Below are 17,144 nucleotides of genomic sequence, written 5' to 3'. Positions count from 1 at the left end.
ACCCAGCTCCTGATGAAGCTCCAGGAGCAGCCAGACCTCAGCCCAGGAGAGCTGTCCATGGTGCTGCGCCCAGCCCAGCGGCTTCATGGGTCTGTCCTCTGCTCTGTAGGCCAGGACCTCGCACACCTGAGTCTCACAGTCCTGAGTCTCACTGACCCGAGTCTCACTGACCCGAGTCTCACTGACCTGAGTCTCACAGTCCTGAGTCTCACTGACCTGAGTCTCACTGACCCGAGTCTCACAGTCCTGAGTCTCACTGACACGAGTATCAGGCACCAGAGTCTCACACACCTGAGTCTCACGCACCTGAGTCTCACGCACCTGAGTCTCACGGTCCTGAGTCTCACGGACCCGAGTCTCACTGACCCGAGTCTCACTGACCTGAGTCTCACTGACACGAGTCTCACTGACCCGAGTCTCACTGACCCGAGTCTCACTGACCCGAGTCTCACGGACCCGTGTCTCACTGACCCGTGTCTCACTGACCCGAGTCTCACTGACCTGAGTCTCACTGACCTGAGTATCACGCACCCGTGTCTCACTGACCCGTGTCTCACTGACCCGAGTCTCACTGACCTGAGTCTCACTGACCTGAGTATCACGCACCCGAGTCTCACGGACCCGAGTCTCACTGACCCGAGTCTCACTGACCCGAGTCTCACAGACCCGAGTCTCACTGACCCGAGTCTCACTGACCCGAGTCTCACTGACCCGAGTCTCACTGACACGAATATCACGCACCGGAGTCTCACTGACCCGAGTCTCACTGACCTGAGTCTCACTGACCCGAGTATCAGGCACCCGAGTCTCACTGACCCGAGTCTCACTGACCTGAGTCTCTCCCCTGCTCACGGCCACAGCGTCCAAGTGCCGCCTCCATGGAGGCTTCAGCATGAAAGCCAGCCTTGCAAACATCAGCTCAAACAAGTGTGGATGTAGGAGCGCAGACCAGAGCAACAGAGAGCCGATCCACAGATGAAGAGAGTCTGCCAGAACCGTCTCCTGCCTCATTATCAGCTGCCTTAATTAGCCGTCTGATTCTGCCCCTGGACTTCAGAGGGAAGGATGGAGACTCAGACGGGAGCCGGGGGAGGGGAGGCGGGGGGTGGGGGGTGGCTGGGTCTGTTTGAAGTCCACTCTTCACTGTGCTGCTTTAATTTGGCTGCAGGTCCTGCCCACTTCTGAGGCTCCTGACTCCGCCTCCCTCAGCAGAGACCTCAGGTCCCGCCCACTTCTGAGGCTCCTGACTCCGCCTCCCTCAGCAGAGACCCCCCCCCAGGTCCCGCCCACTTCTGAGGCTCCTGACTCCGCCTCCCTCAGCACAGACCTCAGGTCCCGCCCACTTCTGAGGCTCCTGACTCCGCCTCCCTCAGCACAGACCTCAGGTCCCGCCCACTTCTGAGGCTCCTGACTCCGCCTCCCTCAGCAGAGACCTCAGGTCCCGCCCACTTCCGAGGCTCCTGACTCCGCCTCCCTCAGCAGAGACCTCAGGTCCCGCCCACTTCTGAGGCTCCTGACTCCGCCTCCCTCAGCAGAGACCCCCCCAGGTCCCGCCCACTTCTGAGGCTCCTGACTCCGCCTCCCTCAGCACAGACCTCAGGTCCCGCCCACTTCTGAGGCTCCTGACTCCGCCTCCCTCAGCACAGACCACAGGTCCCGCCCACTTCTGAGGCTCCTGACTCCGCCTCCCTCAGCAGAGACCTGGCGTCAGAGGTGAGACTTGCTGCTGCCACCTGAGGTCCACGCTGGAGCCTCAACACCTGAGCTCTCACAAGTCACTGGTCCTCACTGGGACACAGGAGCTGCAGCAGCAGGCAGAGCTCACCTGCTGCTTCCTCAGGAGGATGGTCTCTCTGAGGCCGTGTTGCTGTGAGGACCACAGAGCCGTGTGTGTGTGTGTGTGAGAGAGAGAGAGAGAGGACGGGAACATGAGTGTGTGTGATGTCGCGGTCTCTGCAGCCAGATGGAGATAAACGCAGGATCTCGCTGGACAAGCAATTGCCAGGCACAGATCACGCTCGGCCCTCTCTCTGTCCTTGTGAGGACCTCTCATCCCAGCCTCTCCCCCTCCACGCAGCCCTCACACAGCGACTTGCCGTGACTTGGCAGCAGCCGCTCTGGTGCCAGGCACTCCTCTGCACTTGTGAGCTGTTCTCTGGTGCCACAGTGGTGAGGCTGGCGCCACTCACCGACTCTCTTAAGCACCATCTCCTGCGACAGCGCTCACAGACTGAAGCTCTGCACCACGTCTCCCCCGACGTGTCCCGCCTCACACGGACCGTCCCGCTGACACCTCCGCTTTCTGTCGGGATCTCAAGACCTGGAGGCTTCATACTCACCCACGGTTATTATTGAATGACAATATAGAAAATGTAGAATTGGTTTCCAATGAAATCCTGAAATCATACAATGTAAAAACCTTTGTTATGACGACTACGTTTCAGCCTTCACTCGCAGCCTCAGCCACACCCACACACGCGTGCGTGCGCGTCTGTCTGGCTCCCCTGGTGAGGACCTCCTCTGCCCTGCCGTCACCCTTTCCCCAGCCTCTCCCACGGACCACATGGCTCTCCTGAACCTGGACTCTGGAGCAGACTGGACCCAGTTAGTTTGACCTCTTCACCCTCCAAACCAATGTCACAGACTGGTCCACAGCAGAATATCACTGCGTCTACTCTTATTCTGCAGTGATGGTCCTGCGGCTCCACCACACATGAATGGATTTACTAAGGATTAAACCAAACACACCACACACACAGCACATGTGCACGCATCACAGGCGCAGAGGTGTTTTCTCATCACCATGCACAGCACTGGCAGTTGCATCGATTTCTAGTCTTCAACTTGTGTGTGTGTGTGTGTGTGTGTGTGTGCTCAGCTGGCCTATGAAGATAATAGCCCATAGGTTGTCCCTCCCCTCCCACCCTCACCCGCCCACCTGTCTCTTCATGACCAACCCCGTGATCCATCCTGGTCAGTCCTCCTCACCCAAAACACAGGTGCTGCAAAGGAGAGGAGAGGAAGGATGAGGGAGGGAGGAGAGGAAGGGTGAGGGAGGGAGGAGAGGAAGGGTGAGGGAGGGAGGAGAGGAAGGGTGAGGGAGGGAGGAGAGGAAGGGTGAGGGAGGAGAGGAAGGATGAGGGAGGAGAGGAGAGGAAGGGTGAGGGAGGGAGGAGAGGAAGGGTGAGGGAGGGAGGAGAGGAAGGGTGAGGGAGGGAGGAGAGGAAGGGTGAGGGAGGAGAGGAAGGATGAGGGAGGAGAGGAGAGGAAGGGTGAGGGAGGGAGGAGAGGAAGGGTGAGGGAGGGAGGAGAGGAAGGGTGAGGGAGGAGAGGAGAGGAAGGGTGAGGGAGGGAGGAGAGGAAGGGTGAGGGAGGAGAGGAGAGGAAGGATGAGGGAGGAGAGGAGAGGAAGGGTGAGGGAGGAGAGGAAGGATGAGGGAGGAGAGGAGAGGAAGGATGAGGGAGGGAGGAGAGGAAGGGTGAGGGAGGGAGGAGAGGAAGGGTGAGGGAGGGAGGAGAGGAAGGGTGAGGGAGGAGAGGAAGGATGAGGGAGGAGAGGAGAGGAAGGATGAGGGAGGGAGGAGAGGAAGGGTGAGGGAGGGAGGAGAGGAAGGGTGAGGGAGGGAGGAGAGGAAGGGTGAGGGAGGAGAGGAAGGATGAGGGAGGAGAGGAGAGGAAGGGTGAGGGAGGGAGGAGAGGAAGGGTGAGGGAGGGAGGAGAGGAAGGGTGAGGGAGGGAGGAGAGGAAGGGTGAGGGAGGAGAGGAAGGGTGAGGGAGGGAGGAGAGGAAGGGTGAGGGAGGAGAAGAAGGATGAGGGAGGAGAGGAGAGGAAGGATGAGGGAGGGAGGAGAGGAAGGGTGAGGGAGGGAGGAGAGGAAGGGTGAGGGAGGGAGGAGAGGAAGGGTGAGGGAGGAGAGGAAGGATGAGGGAGGAGAGGAGAGGAAGGGTGAGGGAGGGAGGAGAGGAAGGGTGAGGGAGGGAGGAGAGGAAGGGTGAGGGAGGGAGGAGAGGAAGGGTGAGGGAGGAGAGGAAGGATGAGGGAGGAGAGGAGAGGAAGGGTGAGGGAGGGAGGAGAGGAAGGGTGAGGGAGGGAGGAGAGGAAGGGTGAGGGAGGAGAGGAGAGGAAGGGTGAGGGAGGGAGGAGAGGAAGGGTGAGGGAGGAGAGGAGAGGAAGGATGAGGGAGGAGAGGAAGGATGAGGGAGGGAGGAGAGGAAGGGTGAGGGAGGAGTGATGAGGAAGGGTGAGGGAGGAGAGGAAGGATGAGGGAGGGAGGAGAGGAGAGGAGAGGAAGGGTGAGGGAGGAGAGGAAGGATGAGGGAGGGAGGAGAGGAGAGGAGAGGAAGGGTGAGGGAGGAGAGGAATGGTGAGGGAGGAGAGGAATGGTGACGGAGGGAGGAGAGGAAGGATGAGGGAGGGAGGAGAGGAGAGGAGAGGAAGTATGAGGGAGGAGAGGAATGGTGACGGAGGGAGGAGAGGAAGGATGAGGGAGGGAGGAGAGGAGAGGAGAGGAAGGGTGAGGGAGGAGAGGAAGGGTGAGGGAGGGAGGAGAGGAAGGGTGAGGGAGGGAGGAGAGGAAGGGTGAGGGAGGGAGGAGAGGAAGGGTGAGGGAGGGAGGAGAGGAAGGGTGAGGGAGGGAGGAGAGGAAGGATGAGGGAGGAGAGGAGAGGAAGGATGAGGGAGGGAGGAGAGGAAGGGTGAGGGAGGGAGGAGAGGAAGGGTGAGGGAGGGACGAGAGGAAGGGTGAGGGAGGAGAGGAAGGGTGAGGGTGGGAGGAGAGGAAGGGTGAGGGAGGGTGGAGAGGAAGGGTGAGGGAGGGAGGAGAGGAAGGATGAGGGAGGAGAGGAGAGGAAGGATGAGGGAGGGAGGAGAGGAAGGGTGAGGGAGGGAGGAGAGGAAGGGTGAGGGAAGGGAGGAGAGGAAGGATGAGGGAGGAGAGGAGAGGAAGGATGAGGGAGGGAGGAGAGGAAGGATGAGGGAAGGGAGGAGAGGAAGGATGAGGGAGGAGAGGAGAGGAAGGGTGAGGGAGGGAGGAGAGGAAGGATGAGGGAGGAGAGGAGAGGAAGGATGAGGGAGGGAGGAGAGGAAGGGTGAGGGAGGGAGGAGAGGAAGGGTGAGGGAAGGGAGGAGAGGAAGGATGAGGGAGGAGAGGAGAGGAAGGGTGAGGGAGGGAGGAGAGGAAGGGTGAGGGAAGGGAGGAGAGGAAGGGTGAGGGAGGAGAGGAGAGGAAGGGTGAGGGAAGGGAGGAGAGGAAGGATGAGGGAGGAGAGGAGAGGAAGGATGAGGGAGGGAGGAGAGGAAGGGTGAGGGAGGGAGGAGAGGAAGGATGAGGGAGGGAGGAGAGGAAGGGTGAGGGAGGGAGGAGAGGAAGGGTGAGGGAGGGAGGAGAGGAAGGGTGAGGAATTTGTCTGAGCGCCTCAGACATGGTTTTGTGAATCATGACAAACTCAAGCAGCGCATAAGGACGAGCCGGCGGCTGCGTCCTCTGCGCTCGGCAGCTCTGCGGCTCACAGGTCAGGGCCACAGGCTCCACCCTCTGACTAGCTCAACAGCGCCCCCTCTGACATGGTGATGCAGTGACGGCGGCGCTGAAGGTCCGATCGCCGGCTCCCACAGAGCCACGGACGTGTTTGTCTTCCTGTCCTTGTGAGGACCTCTCCTGGCCATGGCCCTTTCCCCAGCCTCTCCCCCTAAGCACAGGACTCTGGACCAGACTGGGACCTCAAACTGAGCCAAAACTCTGTTTTGCGATCTCACGCTGTTGATTAAAAAGTAGAAGAAGTAGAAGCCAACACGGTAGAACAAGCGAAAGAAGAACGCACACACACTCACTGACTCACACGCGCGCGGAGCCGCTGTGTTTGTGCTCTCCTCCTGGGAACGTCTCTGCTGGGTTCCTGGGTTGTAAAATAAAAGCTGTGGATACGTTCTCCTGCACACAGATTTGTTCGCGCTCTATTACAAGGATCCGCGCGCACGCGTGTGTGTGTGTGTGTGGAAGAGACAGAGATAACATTGTTCTCCCAGAAATCTATCAGCGCCAACAGGATTGCTTTTCCCCTCGCCAGGCTTTTTTCTCTTTCTTCTCTCGCCCCCCCCCTCCACCCTCCACCCTCCTGGTCCTCTCACTTACCAGCAGCACCTCCCACCTCCCTCCTCTTCCTCGTCCCAGGTTCATCACCATGAACTGGGACGACAGCGGCATTAAGCAGATAAAAGGAACTTGGGTGTTGGATCATCCATCTTGTTTCCAGTTTGGATATCTTCCGTCTGATGTTTGACTTCTCCCCAAAATCTTTGACTCCAGCAAAACTGTCTGTTGTGTCTGTAACAGACAGGAGGTCTGAGGAAACAAACTGCTGGATGCTTCACACCTCTGGGCCTCGCTCTCATCCACATGCAACCTGTTGCTCTCAGTTCAACATGTGGAGCTGCAGCCCAGTCTCACCGCATCAGCCCTTCACCTCATCGTCTTCACACCAGGTGGAGCAGGGCTGAGGTGCTCTGGGTGGGGATGTTTCCCTTGTTAGCAGCACAGTGGGCACCAGGAGTCTGGAGACCACCAGTGACCTGTCATGCAGCAAGGCTGGAAACTGGTGGAAGCGGCAGGTTCAGTGGCGACGTGAGTGGTGGTCCTCAGACCTGGAGCCTCATCAGATCCACCATCAACACCCCTGAAATGACTCAGTTCCACGTCTGACTCTGTCCTTCCCTCAACTAAAGCTCTGGCATGTGTTTCACCTGTGGTTCACTGTTGATGGAGGTGAAGTCCGTGAAGAGGAGAGGCTCCAGTCTGCAGCGTGGCTCACACAAATGGAGGGGTTTGAAAAAGACATGCACCAGAGACGTACGCCGGAGGTGAACCATCAACCTGGTGACACACAGGGAGGAGCTTTCACCACTAGACTGAGTCAGGTGAGCAGCTGCTCAGGTGAAGCCTCACAGCCTGAGGTGGCTCTGCTCAGCAGCACAGTACAACAACAGGACTGGGCCCTGAGCTAAACTGACATCCAGGCGTTTGCCCTTGAGTCTGCTCCCCATGGTCTTGTTTCCAGTCTTGAGACATTTGAAGTCATCTGTATATTTGAATTGACCTTCTTGCTGCCTGGGCAGATGATTCCACTGACACCAGGCACTTTGCTGCCTGATAGTAGCATTCCAATCAGATCCCATGCACCCTGATGGGTCCCTCCATGAACACCAGACATCGCTGCGCGTCCACTGCCACGCGTGATGCCGGACGTGGTCACGGGTCAGCATCAGGGAGAGACGCGGCAGAGACGCGTGGACACAGAGCAAGAAGCTGCCGCGGCATGTGCGCACGCCTGACTGACCCACCGAGCGTGTGAGTGAACGCCATCTCCCCAGAATGGAGCGCGGCCTCGTCCACAGGAGCAGCAGATGGAGATGCAGACAGCAGAGGCATGGAGGAGGAAGCGGCAGGATGCAAGATGGATGAGAAGACAGGAGCCGTGGAGGGCGGGGGGTGGTCGCAGAAGTGAGGGGGGCGATGAAGAAGGAGAGGAATGAGGGATGGAGCCACATGAAGTAGAAAGATGCACTGGGGAGAGCGTAAAAATTAGTTACGGCTGCCGCCGACCAGAGCGACGGGGGTCGGCGCTTCTGCAAGGTTGCTCGCCACATTTGTCAGCGCGACGGCGCTATAGTCTCAGGGATCATTGGCTCTCGCTCACAGAGCGACATATGAAGGAGCCAAGCAGCCGCTGTGATGAATGCATGGAGGAGCCAGGCTGGACCTCCTCACCTGCGCCTGCTTCCTCACATGAGAACACACACGCCGCAGCCGCTCACTTCAAGAGGAGGCCTCTGTGAGGTCCGGCTGGCTGCACCCAGGCTTCACCTTGATGTCTAGACATCATGTGACCGGCGGACCGACACAACGGTGGGCTCTGTGCGGCTTGGGGTCGACATCCGATGCCGCGGCTCGGCCGCAGGCAGGAAACAGCTTCCAAGGACAGCGAGCCGCCTTGTCTTACAGTGTGTTTTTGACATGAGCGCCGCGGCCTTTCGCCAGCGCCAACGTGTCAGAACGAGATTAGCTCTCCACAGCCAGCGTGGCCTTTGCACACACAGACTCGCTGGGACTCAGCCTCCTCGTGTGAGTCCAATTCATTTTGCCACAAGTGGCCCCAGATTGGATCTGGTCAGAGTCCCATTACCACTCACCTTGGCTGACCTTCCGCCGCCGTCGCCACCGCCGACACACACACACACACACACGCGCGCAGCATGACAGCGATCAGGTGGGAGCGGCGCAGGCTCAGAAACACCTATTGATCCAGTGTAACGTTATCTAGATGGGATCATTGCCATCGATCCGGAGAGAGGGCTCACTCTGATCAATGCTCCTCTGCTGTGCCATCAGAGCATCTGGCTTCCTCTCTCCACGCCTCGGATCTCTGATCTGACCAGGGCTGCCGACGTGCCCCGCAGCAAGGGCCTCTCCAGCTCAGCTGCTGTCAGCTGCCAGCCCTGGTGACCCTCACCTCGGCTCAGGCGGAGGGCTGACATGTCACTGGCTGCTTCCTCACCAGCGTCACCTGGCGACGGCGCCAACACTGGCAGCGGTCCTAAACCTGGCCACGCTTGGCGAGGAGCTGCGTTACGCACCGCAACCCCGCGACTCCATTGTTTCACCTGCTGTGTGTGTGCGCACACTAAACACGCGGTCTGTGTATTTAGCGCGCGCCCAGCATTATATGGGAACAAATGTGTTGTGTGGGTTGTGTAAATAGTGTGTCAATGAGCATGTGTTTCCGAGTGTTTTAGTGTCAATATGTTTGTGTTTGCAAACTCTCAGGTCATGTGTGACTCATGTGGCGCACGCGCTGCTGAGCAGCGGCCTGTGGGACCATATTGCGGTGAGTTTATCTCCCGCACGTCACTGGCTCCTGCAGAGAGAGCCGCAGCTCACTGGACAGACCTGTCACCACACTGACACCAACGGTTCGGACCGGACCACAGCCCAACCGGACTGGTGTCTCAGGTGCCTGGCAGTGAGGGCGTCCTGTGGGGGGTCCGCCCGGACGCTCCGGAGAGGGAAGCGCTGGGCAGCAGGGGACGTCACATCACTGGGTCATCGGCTGGTTCCACTCACTGCAGCAATTACAGCCTCGTCCTCTCCAAACAGCAATTAGAAGGAAGCGCTCCTGCTGTCGGTGACGCGCCGGGGCACCGGCCGCCCCCTGACCTCCAGGTGTCTTTGTCTGAAGTGCTCCCTCGAGTGTCTGCGCCAGTGTTTCAGGCTTTATCTCATCTCCTGCAGGACGCCGCGCTCCCAACACGCACGCACGCACTCGCACACAGACACACACGCACCCTCTCATACCCACACACACAGGCCTCCAGTCAGGCGTGTCTTATGCGCCTTATGTTTGACTTCCTGTCAGTGTGTGGTGCTGCCTGCTTCAGCTACACTTGTTGCTGGACCTGACAAATACAAGCCCCATTCGGGGGAAACTATGTGTGTGTGTGTGTGTGTGTGTGTTGGGGGGGGGGGGGGAGTCTCCTGGTTCAGGAGAGGCATGTGTTGAGGGGCAGAGGCTGGGGAAAGGGTGACGGCCCGGAGAGGTCCCCACAAGGACAGCAGTACGTGTCGTGTGTGTTGCGAACCAGATGGAGGTGGGTTTATGGTGAACAGAGGATTGTTTGCCTCCACCTCCCTCCCACAGGAAAAGTGGAATTTGATGAGGAACAGATTTGCAGTTTGGACTCTTGCAACATAACTTCAAGCGGCGTGGCTCTCTCTTCATCTGGTTCTGATTGTCAGGACAAACGGCTTTCAGCGCATCCCCTGCTTCAGCAACAGCATGTCAGCAGCTGGAAGAACCTTCCTTCGTACACGACACGCTGGAGAAGCTCCTGGTGAGCTCAGCTGCAGCTGCCGATTCTGAGGTGTGGGAGGGGCTTCGGAGCGCCGCCGCTGCCAGACCTGCGGCAGCACTGGAGATGAGGAAGGAGCCACGCCTGCGGGGGGCGGGGCCTGGCGTGCTCCTCCCGTGTTAACGCTCCACAGAAGACGCCGGAGCTCTTCCTCTCACATGAGCGTCACGGCGTCCGTCTCTCGAGTGGTGAACTGGAAAATGTTCTCTCGTGGCGGCGGAGTCCTCGGGGGTCAGATTTACCATCATGTCACGCTCGGCAGAGCGGCAACATCCTGACTAACTCCCAGGTTCATCTGCCCATTTGGCGGCGCCGCCAGACGCGGCCCGACTCGTTGGGCTCCTCCAAGTCAGGAGGGCTTCTCATCCAAGACGTTCTTAATGAGTTGTGGAGAGCTCCACGTTGAAGTGCATATTTCTGGAGAGCTGTCGCTACTCCATCGTCATGGAAACTGAGGTAACGTGTTGGAGGTGAGTGGGCGTCAAAGCGACTTGGATGAACCCTGTAAATGTAGTGGGAGGGACGGGGGGAGGAGGGGGGAGGGGCAGATGAAGTAATGAACGTGAGCAGATGGAGAAAAGTTCTAAATCAAATCCAGTTCTGTGGCTGAGACCAGTTCTTCTCTCTCAGCAGTCTCCGAGAGACAGACCCGTCCGTGGTCCAGTCCCAGGTCACGGACAGGTGGAGGAGCATCTGGGCCGGGCCCTCGGTCCGATCCGGGTCCCACAGGGAGAAGCAGCACCAAGACACGCAGCAGGACTGAGGGCTTCAGAGCTTCTTCCACGGCTCGTGAGAGGTCAGAGGTCAGGCTCCAGCAGACCACAGTAGATGCTGAGGTTCCTCACCTCCTCTCCACTGCCATCTGACTCGGTCAGGGTCTTCAGAGCAGACGCACCACGAGACTTGGACCAGGACCACTGAGGAGCCGGGGGGACGGAACCCTCTGTACCACACGTGTTGGTTTAGCCAAGTGGCTCACACATGCACGCACGCACGCACGCACGCACGCACACAGAGAGCGATGGCAGGAAACACGTCTGTGTCGGCAGCAGATGGCTCCACAGTCATCGCTGATGTTTAACACATCAGTGGAGCACAGCATGTTCTGCCACACACACACACACACACACACACTCGGCCTGACACAGACAAACATGACTCTGAAAACACTTTCACTCTCTCACACACTCAAACCCAACTCTCACGGCTCAGCAACGCAATGTAGCGAGTCTCCTACCAACGCACACACAGGCAGCCATCTTGGAGTCAGTTCAGCCTCATTACGCAGCTCCCAGCCGGTCACAGGTCCAGTGGTCTCGGGTGTCGTCAGTGCGACACTCAAGCGACCCAGAGCCCAATCTCACCGCCCACACACACACGCGCAGCTCCAGCCCTGAGACATGCTCCGGAACTAAACACTGACGGGATCAGATCTGAGCCTCAACTTCCCCAGTCAAGTCGGGTTGAAGGGAATCATTGTTCTGGAACTGGCCGAGATCAATGTTTCCATAGCAACGCCACTACAGCCGCTCATATTGGGAAAGGTGTGAAAAATTCCCTGACAGCTGGTGGGCTATCGTGACACACGCACACACAGGCTTGTCGCACCACCCTCATGAGGACCTCTCCTGGCCGTCACCCTTTCCCCAGCCTCTCCCCCTAAACACGTGGCTCACCTGAACCAGGACCCTGGAGCAGACTGGACCCAGTCATTCTGAACCTCCTGCGGTCCTCACAAGTCAGGATCAAGCAGGCAAACACACAGACCTGCGTGCGTGCGTGCGTGCGTGCGTGCGTGCGGCGGCAGACTTGTTGCTGCGCGCCCCCCTGGCGGGGGACGATTTGTGCTGACAGCGGGAATATTCCGCTGCTGTGACACCTCCTGACACTCTGCAGCGATTAAAGCTGGAAAACACTGTTGATTTGTTCTCTGCCATTTCACAGAGCGGCACGTGTGTGTCATGTTCAGCCAGCAGGAAGATGAAGCGCCGACTGGGTCGGGCTGCATTAGCACGACATGTGCTGGCGTGCCGGCGGGACCCCCTCACCTGCGAGCTCCCACCACGGACCTGAAGGCTCCTGTGCTCCGGCCTCAGCTGGACGGAGAGCTCAGTCGACAGACAGAGACAGGGAGCTTCTGCTGGACCTGCTCCCTGCCGCCGGTGAGTCATGAATTCCGCCTCCATTGTGTTGACAAGCTCCTCATTCATGGCAAATGAATATTCATGAGCGAGTTTGAGCGGCGTAACGTGTCACTCCGAGTACAAAGAGAGGAGTCGGCACTTCTGAGGTTCATCCTCAGTTCTTATTAGCAGAACAAGGTTCACAACAATCCGTGCTCCGCGCCACACGCAAGCCTGACGCAAGCGCCTGCTCTGACTCACTGACTATTTAGGGAAGGACTCGGGTCATGACGGAGACATCTCTGCGCGGGCGAGGGCAGACACCGGTCCGTCCGTCCGTCCGTCCGTCCGTCCGCCCCGCTGAGCGCCAACACTCTTTTCTGCTGCGCTGACACCGTGCACTTCCCGTTTTGCAGACGTGATGTTTCACACAGTTTCATCAGACGCGGCTGCTGGAGAGGAGGAATTAGCGGCGGAGCGTGGAGATCCAAGGTGACTGTCATGTGCTTGTTTGCCAATTAAACCTCTTGAAATAGACTTCTCTATTTGTGGACTGAGTGACGGGCGAGTCACTTTCAGACCTGCAGGTAATTACAGAACATGTATTTATGGAGCGGCGAGATGGAGGTGACGATGAAGAGACTTCAGAAGCATGAAGCCAAAGCACTTCAGCTCATGAGACTGCTGGAATGACAACAAGCCTCTGCTTCTCCTGGAAGCTCCTGAGGGGGCGGCAGCACTGGCCCCGAGCCCTCCACCCGACACCACGTCACAGCAACAGGACCCACAGGACCTGAGCAGCCAGATCTCTCGGAGTCACCAAGAGTGAAGAGACTGGCGATGTCTCTGACCCGGGGCGCGGACTGTCAGGGTCTGGCCAGGTAACCTCAGCCCTTCAGACCCTTCAGAGGGGACCTGCAGCGGGCTGATCCATGTCGGGTCCAAACTTCCACGTGAGGTCCAGAGTCATGTGACTCAGACACTTCAGGACTCGTCGCTCATCGTGATCTCCACTGTCGACTGGACTGGGAGGTGAGACGAGACGGGGCTGCGATGTCCCCGGACCCACCAGATGACGGATGATGGTGAAGGGGCCGGAGATTGAACGGCGACTGGTGCGGGGACACGTCTTGCCAAGCGGCTCATTGTCGGGTGGACCACCCTGGCCAGCCAACGAGGAGCGGACGTGGGCCTCCAGACCCGCGGCCCACCGCACGCCACCGAGCCCTCAGGCCTGCAGCCGCAGCACTGTTGTGTTGCTCAGGAACACCGCCTGCTGGCCTTTGCGCTCATTGCGATCATCGACGTTTCAAAGGCTTCATCCAACCGAAGAGAAGAACGCAGCCATGACCTTGGGACAACAAGCGGCTTGGCACCAGCCGGAGGGAGTTTCTGGACACTCTGATCAGAGCTGGGACTTTGCTCAGACTCATCCAGAGATGAGTAGAAGCAAGCGATGCGGATTACTCGTGCTACATTTACACGCCGACGGATGCCAGAGACTTCACACCAGGTGATGCGGTTGGCACGGCGACGGAGCCGCTCGTCGGCCCCGGCAGAATTGGCTGATGTAGTTGCAGTAACTATGCCGGGCCACTGAGTGGCAGTGTGTGTCTTACGGGACGTGAGATTAAAGCTGGTGCTGCTGGGCGGATCAGGACGTGGTGAAGAGCGAGGACAGGGTGATAGGTGTCAGCAGGACTGTGCATGGTTGTCTCTCACCTGGGTGTAGGCATCATCCCCTCAAGCTCAGCCCCTCCCTCAGCATCCAACCACGAATGAGTCTGAGGTGGATCATGGGCGTCAGCGCCGTCGACGGCTCTTCACGCACGGTTCCTGGCTGGGAAGGTTGGGGTCATGTGACCAGAGCTGAGGAGGCCCCGGGCAGACGCCAGTGAGGAGCAGAGAAGCCTGCGCAGCGCTTCAGCCCTCCGTCGCCGCAACCCCTCCCCCACAACCCCATCTGCCTCCTTCCGCCTCCAACAACCCAGTCAATTAACCTAATGGAAGTGGCAATTAATTAAGCAGGCAAACAGAATGATTAAGGAGCTGACAGTCATGGGGGGGGAGGGGCTTAAGTGCTGCTGATTCGGAGCTAATGACTTCCTGGACTGACGACGGCTGGCGGTGACGTCCCTCCGATCACAGCAGAGATGGGACAGAGTCCAGGGAGCAGTGTCTCTGTCAGGTGACCTGCAGCTCGCGGCTCCCAGGACGGTCTAGTCATCACTTGCACCGCTGTTCCCGCGCGTGTCTCCAGCGGCTCAGTCGAGAGACGGCCGACCCGACGAGCAGCCAACCGCGGCAGGAAACATCATGGCGGCTGCGACGCCAGCCTGGTACGGCGCCGTGCCTCCCTGCCAATCATTCAGTCAGCCATGACGGACCTCTGGAAGGAGCCTGGACTCACTACGTGCCTCTCCACCTCCCTTCACCCCGTCACCTGTCTGACCTTCCGTCACTGCGTCACCAACGCTCTGAACCACAGCTCTTCTCCATGTTTGTCTCCAGCCTTCAACTCTGTGGGTCTCACCATGATAGAGCACTTTAGTCTCGGAGGTCAGTGAGATCACGGACGACAGGGGGAGAGTTCCACTGTCCCCAGGCTCCAAAGCCGTGGTGGGGAATGGAACAATGGCAGCAACACAAGTGTGAAAGGGATCAACACAATTGAGACGCACCAGCGTTACACACACACACACACTCGCTCGTCTGTCTCTCTATCCCTGTGGGGACCTCTCCTGGCCATCACCCTTGGCCCAGCCCCTCCTCCCAAACCTAACCATCTAAAACACCAGGACCTCTGGACCAGACTGGAACCCAGTTGTTGTGAAGTTTCAACCCTCACGTTGAGGCTTAACCTTGTGGGGACCGGCCTAATGGTCAGTACACACACACACACACACTCGCTCGTCTGTCTCTCTATCCCTGTGGGGGCCTCTCCTGGCCATCACCCTTGGCCCAGCCTCTCGCCCAGACACCAACCAGAACCAGAAGGTCTTCACCCTCGGAGTCAGGGTAGAACCCTCACAAGGAGATGTGTGGTCCCCGCAAGTAGAGCCGAGCCGGACACACGCACACACAACTTCTCGGTGAGTCAGTGGGCGGCTGGTGTTGACCAAGCCGAGCTCCTGGACGTGTTGCTCAATGAGCAGAGGGAACTTTCTCTCCTCCCGCGGCTGCCCAGCGTGTGTTCAGGAGGAGAAAGTTGCCTGACTTGCCGGAGACTCACCGCGCTCCTCGGGCCGCCGGCTCCGATCGGACCCCTGAAGACGCCCTTGATGCTCCTCAGCTGCCCGTCACGCAGGTGGGTGGAACTGATCACGATGTAGTAACACGCCATTGGGCCGTCACGGGGCCTCGCAGGAGAAAAGTTGCTCAACTCTCCACCTCCGACACGGACCTCCGAGGGGACGCTCGCTCAAGTTGGCTTCAGCCGCGCGCAGAACGGCAGGAAGGGTCCTCCTCCTCCTCGCCACTGTCAGCGCCTCTCCGGGCTCCTCTCGCGTCTCCTCCCTGACGCTCCGTGGTCCAGCTCAGAGATGGGCTCCTCACTTAGCCGCCGTCACCATCTGCCCTTTTAACGCGCGCAGTGCTGACGCTGGCTCTCTCTCTCTCTCTCTCTCTCTCTCTCTCCTCCCTCCTTCCATCCCTCCTCCTCCTCGCTCGCGTCCCCTCAATCATCTCCTGCGTGCTCCTCGAGCTGAAGGAGAAAAGCGCCATCTACCGGCAAAGAACCGGGCTGAGCGGAGCAGCCGCTTCTCCAGACGACGATCCGCTTTATGGTGGGTGAAGATGTCACCATGACCGAAGCCCTGCGTGTTGAAGAGAGAAAACGACGGGACGAGTTTTCCGCGAGTGGCCACGTACTTTCCAAGATGATTTATTCAATATTCTTCATTCGACCTGGAGGTGAGGGTGAAGCCTCCTCCTGAGTGACGTCACCGTGTCACGGGAGGATTGACCCCTGACCCCGGAAGGCTCTCTCTGCGCCTCACGCTCTGACTCCAGTCACCAGGAGAGAGTCTCAACTCCCCAAGTCCCGCTCGGATTTAGTGAGCAAACGGCGCCGTCAGGCGAAGCGGAGCTAAACAGTGGCGCACGGATCGTACAGTAGGAAGCTCATCTGATGAGCCGCGCAGTAATGCCTTTAAATCCTGCTGATAAACTCATTTGCAGACTCACTCCGGTCCTGCGCGCCGCTCTTTACACAGCCGTCCTGGTGTTTGTCCTGACGTTAACAGTTAAGATCTTCGTCTTGGTGAATCTCTCATCTTCACACGAGTCTCTCTGCTCAGATAATCGCCAGCACGCTCGCACATGTCGGTCCCTGTGGGGACCTCTCCTGGCCATCACCCTTTCCCCAGCCTCTGCCCCTGAACCCAACCCTCCAGAACACGTGGCTCACCTCAACCAGGACTCTGAACCAGACCGGACCCCAGTAAGAATCAACTGCTTTTACTGAGGGTTCAACCCTCTAAACCTTGTGAGGACAGGCCAAATGTCCTCACAAGTACGGCAAAACATGCACCCACACACACACACAGGATGTGAAAGGCAATGAATGGATTGATGAACAATGTGGAAGAGGTGGGCGACCCACGGATGAAGCGGAGACTGCGTCACAAATGGAAGCATGGTTCCTGCAGAAAAAGGGCTTCATGAGTCAAAGAGGGTATCAGCATGTCTTCTCTCCCTTAATATTCTATGCCTCAGCAGGACCGGGCCTGGCCGGACCCGGGAGACCCTGCGGAGGAGTGTCACATGAACATCAGGGGAGACCTGGATGGCCTCAGGGCGCTGATGCGGGACTGAAGGTCGGCAAAGGCCACGACCCCCGACACCGAGGCGGACTCAGTCAGATGCCGGGCCAATACTGAGCCAGCTGGAGTGTTTACTGGACCTGAGCAGGGTGTTCAGGGAGGCGGGTTCAGGCCTGCACGAGCCGCCCGCTGATCGCAGACCTTTACAGAAGCCGAGCCAGTTCTGGGCGCAGACACAGGGGACGGGGCACTTTAAAAAGATCAGCGAGCCCCAATCAAACATGGCCGTCCAGACCCGAACTGAAGTCGGACCTGTCGGCGCCGTCACACGTGGTGTCACACAGAACTGAGACTACC

General features: G+C 58.7%; 2 protein-coding genes across 2 annotated transcripts in view; both read right to left on the bottom strand.

Annotated features, from left to right (window-relative positions):
- The window catches only part of LOC128765010 (uncharacterized), a 1,727-nt gene extending 479 nt beyond the window's left edge, over positions 1-1,248 (bottom strand). Inside the window, exons 1-2 of the mRNA XM_053875380.1 lie at positions 262-1,248; positions 1-216 (exon numbers count right to left, since the gene is read on the bottom strand). The exon at positions 1-216 is cut by the window's left edge and continues 479 nt beyond it. Of these exons, the coding sequence (XP_053731355.1) occupies positions 1-216; positions 262-1,011 (966 nt within the window). The 5' untranslated portion in view covers positions 1,012-1,248. The remainder of the gene's footprint in view (positions 217-261) is intronic.
- LOC128765009 (G patch domain-containing protein 8-like) overlaps positions 1-15,622 on the bottom strand; it is a 40,937-nt gene extending 25,315 nt beyond the window's left edge. Inside the window, exon 1 of the mRNA XM_053875377.1 lies at positions 15,257-15,622. Within this exon, the coding sequence (XP_053731352.1) occupies positions 15,257-15,367 (111 nt within the window). The 5' untranslated portion in view covers positions 15,368-15,622. The remainder of the gene's footprint in view (positions 1-15,256) is intronic.
- Between the last annotated feature and the right edge of the window lie 1,522 nt (positions 15,623-17,144).

This window comes from Synchiropus splendidus, chromosome 9 (assembly GCF_027744825.2).
Source record: "Synchiropus splendidus isolate RoL2022-P1 chromosome 9, RoL_Sspl_1.0, whole genome shotgun sequence".
Taxonomy (NCBI): Eukaryota; Metazoa; Chordata; class Actinopteri; order Syngnathiformes; family Callionymidae; genus Synchiropus; species Synchiropus splendidus.
This window is presented reverse-complemented; position numbering and strand designations above follow the sequence as displayed.